The 9,390-nt window shown below is 52.6% G+C and overlaps 1 protein-coding gene across 1 annotated transcript; it reads left to right on the top strand.

The window, feature by feature from the left end:
- Positions 1-5,815: 5,815 nt before the first annotated feature.
- On the top strand, positions 5,816-9,026 carry ADM (adrenomedullin). Its single transcript, XM_061999233.1, has 4 exons — positions 5,816-6,018; positions 6,603-6,713; positions 7,036-7,176; positions 7,690-9,026. The coding sequence occupies exons 2-4, from the start codon at positions 6,616-6,618 to the stop codon at positions 7,997-7,999; spliced, it is 549 nt and encodes a 182-aa protein (XP_061855217.1). The 5' UTR covers positions 5,816-6,018; positions 6,603-6,615; the 3' UTR covers positions 8,000-9,026.
- The last annotated feature ends 364 nt before the right edge of the window (positions 9,027-9,390 follow it).

Below are 9,390 nucleotides of genomic sequence, written 5' to 3'. Positions count from 1 at the left end.
GCGCTGTGCGCCTGCGCGCGGCCGAGACCGCTGCGCCGTGACCTCGCCGGGCTGGGCGTGGGCTGCGGGCTCGCGGGCGGCACGCGGCTGAGGCGGCCCGGCCGCGCTGCCCCGGCCCGGCGGCGGCACGCGGGGCCCATCGGCGCGAGCGCCGCCGCCACGCCTCGCAGCCCACCGCCGGCGGGGGACGGCCCGGGCGGGGGAGGGGCGCCGGCCCGCGGTGGGCTTTGTCTCCTCGCAGCCTCCCAGCGGAGTACCCACCCGCGGGCAGGGGATCCCGAACGGTTTCTCCTTTAAGGCAAATTAAAATGCGGCAGGTCCGAACCATCTGCGCGCTCGGGAAAACTCGGGTGCCTGAGCGGGACGTTCACCTCACCGCCCTCGGCAGGGACCTCTCCTGAGAGGAGCTGCTGGAGAAGGGCATCGCCCCTCCCCGCTTCGGCTGTGAGAAACTAAAACCCGACCTAACGCCATCCTCCGCGACCTCAGCCTCGGGAACCGAGACTTTGGTTTCCAGGATGTTTCCTGTTTACGTTTTGTCCGGGATGTGCGGAACATGCCGCCACGGCGGACGTTGGTCCGAGCGGCTGCCGCGGCGCTGACAGCTCCCACGGCGCGGCCCGGGTGGGCGCTGCAGCCGTGCCCGCCCCGCCTGACACGCAGCGAGTGTGGAAGAGATGTCGTGCCGGCTGTCCCTCGCGCCGGCAGCCGCGACCTCTGCCAGGCCCGGCGCTGCCCGGTCCTGTCCTGCGGTGCCGCTCTCTGCTCCTGCCCGCTCTGGCCGACGTGGGTGCGCCTTCCAGGCAGATCGCGGTGCTTGGAGGTGGGATCCTGGTGGTGGCATTAGCACAGGGGCGATGGCCGGCAGTGCCTCGAAGTAAACCCCTCTGGCCTCTGACATGCTGGTCTGGGCACAGGCGGTGGCTGCCAGGGTGCTCTGCAAGGCAGGAGGGAGATGTCGTGCTGTTTATACAGTACAGATGAGGCCAACACCTTTCGCACTCATCCTAACCAGCAGAGATGCTGGTTATAAACAGTGTCTGACCGTACAGTGCTTGGTTAACCGGTGGAGCCTGACAAAACATTCTGATAAACTTCCATGTACATCCTGTTTGACAGCACAGAGAGAACAAACAATGCAGAGGATATCAGTTGCACCAAGCTGTATATGGAAAAGCAGCAAATTCACTGGATTTGCTCCTGATGACCCACCATCATGAGGAAGCCAGCAGACAGTCATTAGTGGTTTCACAGAGACATTCCTCTTTCAAATATGCAATTCTTACACCTCTTACTTAGCTAGGACATTCTGATGTAATGTCTTGCTGATAATCCGGGGGCAAATTGGTTGGGAAGCTTTGACAATCAGTTACAGTGTTCTCACTTGTTCCTTCTCAGTGGAGGGCAGCAGTTGAAATCTTCTTGGAGTTATGAAGTTGGTGGCTTAACTGGTTTGAAGTAGATGGATGTAGAAGGATCTAAACTTGCTTGTTCACCTTAGCAGTAAGGAAAAACACATATATATTAGAAAGATTGGATATGATTTTGAGGAAAGAGATCCACTCTATAGAGTCAGTCACTTCCTACACTAGGTAGGAGCTAAAAGAAAGAATACCTTTATTAACTTATGGATAGGCATTTTGGTTCATGGTGCTGTAGGCTAATGACTGAAACTCACAAAGCTGTTTTCAAAACACTGAGCTTTTTGATTCAAAGCATTTCTGAAGTAGTAACAAAGGAATGCAAATCTTAATGAAGCCACGGGTTACTCATATGAGGTGGACAAGGACAGAGCTCGTGGCTGTAACTTCTTGGGGGGAACATTCTGCAGTAGTTCAACACACAAAGCCAGGACATGCAACAGTTTAGAAAAGCAAGGAATAATGCTCTTTACAGCTAAATCTGGAGGGAAAGTTTGGAGACATTATGAAATCACCTATTTTGGAGCTGAAATGGGACCTTAGGGTTATCCTATCTGTACTTACAGAAAGGTTCAGTATGTAGTAACAAAGTCTCACCACTCTTTTAAACCAGTAACCTCTATTATGAAAGTATCACCTAACACTTTTCCCAGGGCATTAACAACTCCTAGATCAAGATGAAGATGTCACCTTGATTCCCCAATACTACTAGTGCCCACTTTACATCATCTTGCTGCTTCATCCATCCAGACTACTGCAGCAAAAGCTGCTGAGTTTATAAAGCATGTAAGAAGAAATGGCACATCTTAAGTACTCATATAACAGGAAAGGCATTCTTCATCTGGGTTTGAACATGGATGTGTACCTGTATGAACAGCAAAAGAAGTTAGTCATCCATGACTTCCTTAACTTACTCTTAAGTCCAGAGCAGTCCTATGTTCTCATAGGACAAATGTGGAAATGGACCAAACAGACTGTTTTCTCATCTAAAGTCTAATGCAAAAAAAACCAACTTTCATCCAGACCACCTAAACCATAATTGCATCTATTGCAGCAGTGTAGCCTGGCTCCTCACTGGAGGTGGAGGGGCTCACCAAGCCTTGGCTCTGGGAGGACATCAAGGCCTAGGCCTCCATAAGGACTCAGCAGCCATGTATTTATGTCTGGGGAAGAACTGCAGGGCTGCGGCCTCTCCAGGGGACCAGAAGCACACAAGGAACAATGTTACCACACTCAGACTGTGCACTTATGACCTAAAAGGTGTGAAAGTTCACTTTACCTTCTACAGTGAAGTCCTCCTTCAAGTCACACTCCCTGCAGTCCTGTCACCCTGCCCCATGTGAGAACAGCATGCACTAACAGCAAGGCTTTGCTGTGTGGAGCTTGACTGAGGTTGTACATCCTTCATGCAATGTCATTCTTCTATTAGATCATCTTTATGCTGATTTCATACATCCTGAAATACCGTAAAGTATATTCATAGTCATGGCATTTGTTTAAACCCCAAATGAAACATGCAAAGGCACTTCCACTGCCTTCAAACAACAATTTTCTTGCATAATCAGCACAGAATATTTGCCTCAAACTGATTTCCCATTGATGCCTACAGATTTCAGAACTTTCTTTTTGAAAAAAAACACTCAGACTGAGTAAAAAGCTGTGCAAACAGCACCTAATCTTCACAATCTCCCTGCCAGAGCAGATGCATATTGTAAAGTCTTCTGTACATATGGCAAGACTGAGAGGCTGAATGACATGCCCAAGATAATGAATAAACAAGTACAAGAGCTGGATGTTTGTCCAGGTCAAATTCCCCACAGCGGATGAAGCAGCATCCAGAGGAGACCCTACACTTCAGAGTCCAGTCTTTGTGAACTGTATGCTATTGCCTCAGAATAATGGTTTGTGAATAATATCTCCATGGAACATTCTGTGTAGCTTTTTTATCAAAATGGAAATAAGTGACTATTTATGAAATAATTTTTTTAAGTGGCTACTGTTACCTCATAGTACAAATTCAGTGACTTACTCATTTCCAAACTGCACGGGACTGCAAGTGCTAAGGAAGAACAAAATGAGCATATGAACAGAGAACATGATGTTTTGTGTAAGATTTGAACCAGCTTTACCTGCAGAAGCCCTTTCACAAATGATATCAGCAACAAACTTAGAATTTATGTGCCAAAGTTTGCCACCTCCTGAATTTGAAAGAGCTAATTTTCTGTCACTGACAGCTGTAGCCAGTGTTGAACTCACATGTGTGTTGGATTACTACTACTGTTGCTATTCCTAAACTAGCATAGGATTCTTTCTGCAGTATTTGTCCAAGAGTATACAAAATACACTTCCCATTTAGCCAAGGAGTTTAATGAGGGATTTTCCAGCATTTGGGGAAGTGTGTAATTTTTTTACTGGAACAGGAGGCTTTATTTGAGTCGAGACAATGCTTATCACACAAAATCCTGTCTTCTCATTTGGAAAAGTTAGATTCAGTTTCAACTTCTGCTGATCGAGGAAATGCTTGAACACGCTTGAGTCTGAGCAGCCTCATGGTGTCTCTAAATTCCAGTCATCGCAGTCTGGGTGCAGCTCTGGTCGTGACACAGTCCCGTTCCACACCACCTATTTCCCTATTTCTTCCTCTTTGAGTTTTCACCCCTCCGTGCATTTGTGTCCCCGGAGCACGGTCCGCGGGGAGGGCAGCGGGACCGTGGCTTCGCGGAGGTGCCGGCGCTGGCGGGCGAGGGGCCAGGGAGAGCCCGGGGCCAGCGGCTGCTCCCGCGCCCCGTGCCCGAGGCAGCCGCCGCGCCGCCCCGATGGCTCTCGGTGCCTCCGGAGCCGCCGCTGCCCCCCCACCCCCCGCCACGCTCCGGCCGGGCAGGTGCGGCGGCGGCGCGGATCCGGGCTTGCCCGGAGGCCGGCTGGTGACCGAGGAAACTGCCTCCCTGCCTCGGGAGCCGCGCCGGGGACTCGGAGAAGCGCGGCAGGCTGGACGGAGGACGCTACCATGCCCGTCGGCGGGTGCCGGCAGGGAGCAGGTAGGGGACGGAGGGGCGGCAGCCGGACGATGTGGCGGCCTCCGGGGCAGCCTGCCCCCGTACAGGTAGATGCCGGAGACAGAGCCTCCAGCTGCCTGGATGCTGGTGGCGAGGGAGAAAGGGAGGGAAGCAGCACCTTATACCGAGTCAGCCGGCACAACAAAGTTTCCGTCATCCCCCTGCACATACCTCTCCAGGGTGGTGTTATATACCGCGGTTCTCTAGCAAGGCAGAGTCACGAGTACGCACTTATATTATTTTTGAAACACTTTCCTTGGGGTAAGATATGGGAGAAACACCCCGCACATGCCAGATCATTCCCTCCTCCCGAGTATCTCTCACTGGGAAAGAGACCCAGGTGCCCCAGGGCACAGGTCTCCTGGGGCATTTCCTCGGTTCCGCTGAATTTGCACTGCGACAAGTGAGCAGAGACAGTCCGTCTGATGCACCTCCTGCGCAGTCGGTCCTCTGCATTTTTGAAGCATCACGGAGCAAAGATGTTAAAGACTCTAAAAAAGAAAAACCAAAACCAAACCCAAAGGTGGGCAGACTAAGGTTTTGCTAGTGGCCAGTGGGGAGAACACTACTAGAGACCTTGCTCCTGCCCTTGATTAGCTTTATAACCGGGGAAGTAAGTTCACCCATGTATTAAAGGTTTGCGGACTGGGGATGAAACGATGTAATGGCAGGTCTTCCCCAGAGTCCAGAACCACACGCATGTCAGTGACCCCGTGTTTGCTCCAGAGCAATGCTGCTTCCCTTATTCAAAGGTACAGAAATGCTGTTTAACCTTCATCTTCCAACATAATTTCATTTGTGATTTGCTCGGATCGATAAGTAAATCAAACACATTTTATTAGATAAAAAAATGCACCCGAGTTGCGTCATAAATATTAATGACACCCGATTTGTCACCTCCTTATGTAAAGAAAGCTGGCACTCATACAGTTACTCATTATAATTCATGTTGTCCAAATATGGGTTTATTTTTGGAACTTTAGTATTTGATGGATTTGCATGGATTTTGAGATTGATTGAGTCTAGTTGATACTCCCCTGCTTCCACATGCCCGAAGTTAAGATGCCTAGAATGAGAAAATATGCTATAGACCGTGTAAACATAATTACATCTCGGCAGTTAGAAATTCTGCCTGTCCCCACTAAAACACACGGAGGGGCTTATCAGATTTTGCAAGTTATGCCATGACTCGGAATCCCTGCCTCAAAGCTGTCATTATAACTAACAAAATACCAACGGGCATGTTTAAGATAATTTCCAACAATCCTCTTATTTTACTTTAGGATGGGTTGCCCCCGCTGCACACTAGAATGATGAAGAAGTGCTCGGGGTGTGGGGGTGGGGGTAAGTGTCAAAGCCGAATCGGCGGCCACGCCAAGGCCCACCCCCTTCCCGCGCTATAAAGGGAGCGGTGGGGCGCAGCCCGGCGGTGGTTGCTTCAGACACACAAAGAAGGAGCTCTCGCTCCTCAGGAAAGCCTGCCAGTCCGGATAGCTACTACCACAGGAACATTTGTCTCAGTGGATTATCCTCACTGCCAGGTAAGAACTACTTTTTTTTTTTTTCCTCCCTCAACAACAGCAAAAGATGCAGGGGAGGTGGAAAGGAACTAAAAATCTACTAAACCTGGACTGTTTTGAAGAGTTTGGAGTTATGCTGCTGAGTCTTGCACTAGCTCTTGGCATCAGCTGCGGTTTACAACATAAGATCCAGAGCTAGATGGTTCTGCGTGTGAAGATGAGCTATCAGGGGATAAACTTCCAGGCAGCAAAACACTTGCTGGAGTTTGGAAACGATGCGTCTGATAGCCAGCTCGCTCTAATCTCCTGCGTTTGCTAAATCCTAGTGCAAGCCGCTGGGGGTATTCTGGAAATCCTGCTGGTTTTCAGCCGCTTCTGCAAGTAAAGCTCTCGATAAACGTAAACTTTGGAGGCTCTGTTATTTACTCTGTGATAAGCTGCTGAGCAAATATCAGCTTCTGGTTCATATCGCTCACAAAGTCCCCGGGTAGCCTAGAGGCTCTCCGGGGGAAGGAGATCTCTGGAATCACCAGAAAAAAAGGAGAGACCTTACTTGACTTCTGTTAGCAACCATGCTTACAGTTCTTCTCTTTTCCCTCTGCCAGGAGCCCAGCCAGCATGAAACTATTTCACGTAGCCCTACTCTGTCTCGGCTCTGTGACCTTCTTCGAGGTGGATGCTACAAGGGCGGACGTAGCGACAGCGTTCAAAAGAAAGTGAGTACAGGAGCGCGCCCTCCCGCCTGCGCCCGCTCCGCTCGGGAGCTGCCGAGTCCCGCGCCGGGCTCCGGCCCTGGTCAGAGGGACTGGATTCCCTGCGGGAATTACACAGCGCCTTAAAGGCCTCCTGCTCATTCAGGAAACATCCGGGGAAAAAACCCAAACAAACAAACTCCTTAAAAAAAACCCCAAAAAACCAATCCAGAAAAAAAAAATCTCGGTACTGGCAAAGATTATCGCCCCTCGAATGTATTTGGTTTGGCTCCCGCCCTGCAGGCTTGCGCTAACAGGCTGTCCTCTTCCCTTGTGCTCCTTTCAGATGGACGAAATGGGCACTGAGCCGAACCAAGCGGGATGTGAAGCCCGCGAGCGCGCTCCGAGGACTGGGGGCAGCCGCCGACATGCAGCTGCTCATACGGACCCAGGACGTGAAGGAGGATCCCCGAGTCTCGCATTCTAGGTAAATTCCAGCCCCGTCAGGGCTCAGGCACTTGCTCGGGACAGTGGGAAGTTTGAGTCCCCACGTTTCCGGGTGTTCGGGCTTATTGTCGCTATAGATCCCCCAAGCCCCGCAGACAGGTCCTGCCCGGGCTGCACATAGCGCTGAATGCAGGCTTCCGCCTCCTTTTCCCCGCGGTCTTCAGCTGGCGGGAGATAGCAGCGCCTTTACTATGAAAGTCAAATATAAATAGTAACTTGAGCTCTGAGTTCATAGATAAAGTAACAGCCACAAAACGGCGAGGCCTTTCCTCCCATAGGCAGCAAGCTCTGCTCTGCGACCAAATCGCCCCTGTCCTGCCGCTCGGCGGAGGGCAGAGCTGGGGGGTGGCGGGGGGAGTTTGCACCGTCGGGATGGGCCCGCCTCCAGCCTGGGGGCTCCCAGCCCTCCCCGCCCCGGGCCTACTGGGTCCCCTCCTCCGGGGCCCCACTGCACTTTTCTCATGCCCGCTCTCTCTCTCTTCCTGCCTCGCAGCGGCCGGGAGGATGCTCACATCCGCGTCAAGCGCTACCGCCAGAGCATTAACAGCTTCCCCCACTTCCAAGCCATCCGCATGGGATGCCGGTTCGGGACGTGCACGGTGCAGACGCTGGCCCACCAGATCTACCAGCTGACCGACAAGGATAAGGACGACGCCGCCCCCGCCAGCAAGATCAGCCCCCAGGGCTACGGCCGCAGGCGGCGCTCCCTGCCCGAGCACCGCAGCCCGGCGCGCTCTCCCCGGCCCGGCCGCCGGCCCCGGACGCGGCGGGCGCAGTCCCTCACCCCCGTCCTCGGGGTCTGAGCGCCGCGCTACCCGGCCGACAGCGTCTCGGATGGATGGACTGAGGCATGGACGCTCTGGAGGTCCGCCGCCGCTCGAGAGCCGCCTCCAGGATGCGTAGAGCGCGCCTGTCCGGGCAGGACCCCGGCGCGCCCTCCCCGGGCCGGGGCGGCGGAGCGGCGGGCCGCGCCGCCGGGGGCCGGGCAGAGCGAGGGGCGGCCGGTCCCGCGGTCCCCCACCCGCGCCTGGCGCGGGGAAGCTGTGAAGGCCGCGTCCCGCCGGAGACGCGCAGGGGCTGCGCCCCCCGCAGCGGCGAGGCGGACAGTGACTTTTTCTTTACCCTCCCCGGGCGAGGCACCGGCGGCTCCCCTGCCCGCCGCCGCCTGGGACTGGAAGCGCTCGGCCGCGGCCGCCATGCCGCCCCCTGCCCCGGCGCTGCACCGGGGGGACGGCGTTCCTCGGCGGCGGGCCGCGCCCGGAGCTGCCCCGGCCCCGTCTGCCCCCAGGAGGGGTTGCTCAGGGGTTGCTCTGCCCCGGCCTCGCTCTCTGCCCCCGGCTGTTGTGGGGGGGGGGGGAAGTGCGCGTTCGGCCCCCCGGAAAGGACAGGTCGCCTACATCTGCTCTACCCTCTGCGTTATCTGCACCCGGCAGGGAATCGGACACTCACTAGTCCCTGCGGGGACTGCGATATACTTGAACGTCACAGAGAGGAAAAGTGCAATTGTACGTGGTTTTTGTTAATATTAAGTGCGGTGTGTGTGGATCATGAGATACGTATCGATATTTAAGATTGTTCTGTGTCATGTCCTGTTTGTATCTTTTTAAAAAAATATATTTTATTTTTATACGTTTATATATATATATTGCATAAGGGCATTTTAAAACATTGTATCCCCTCTATTTTCATATCGTGAATGTCAAACATTAAGCTCTTTTTCCAATACCTTTTTTTATCTTGCATTCCAGACTGGTAAAAGATGTAGAGAATGTTATCATCTGTTCTCCACGGACAATATGTGAAATAAAATAAACACTATTACATAAACCAGTTCTATTATGCTGTCTTCAGTGGGGGCAGGTGGTCAAGACGAATGATTTCTTATTGTCTTCAGTCCTACCCTTACTAACCTAGCATGGCAGTTCTGTGGCAGAATAAAACTGTCTAACTACAAATCTTGTTAACAGACGCTTTATCTAGTCAAATCAAGTAAACTCCAAAGCAAGCATGCATCTTAAAAATCCCTGGGAGATCTATTGAGAGGGCTCTAAGGCTTTTTCTATCGACATGTTCCAGCCAGGGCTGAAACGTGTCACAGCTTGGATTGATCATGCAAGTTTATTTTTTACCCTAATTAATCAGAGAAACAACTGCACACTTCAACATTGCACAACAAAGTAACAGATTTATTGAG

Source organism: Colius striatus, chromosome 7, assembly GCF_028858725.1.
Source record: "Colius striatus isolate bColStr4 chromosome 7, bColStr4.1.hap1, whole genome shotgun sequence".
Taxonomy (NCBI): domain Eukaryota; kingdom Metazoa; phylum Chordata; class Aves; order Coliiformes; family Coliidae; genus Colius; species Colius striatus.
The sequence above is the reverse complement of the archived record's forward strand: the minus strand, read 5'-3'. Positions and strand labels throughout refer to the sequence as shown.

Excerpts from the sequence above, each read along its gene's own strand:
- ADM (XM_061999233.1), top strand. The coding sequence starts at position 6,616 with ATGAAACTATTTCACGTAGCCCTACTCTGTCTCGGCTCTGTGACCTTC. Across the intron at positions 6,714-7,035 it reads GCGACAGCGTTCAAAAGAAA|ATGGACGAAATGGGCACTGA; the intron begins GTGAGTACAGGA and ends TGCTCCTTTCAG. Across the intron at positions 7,177-7,689 it reads CCCCGAGTCTCGCATTCTAG|CGGCCGGGAGGATGCTCACA; the intron begins GTAAATTCCAGC and ends CCTGCCTCGCAG.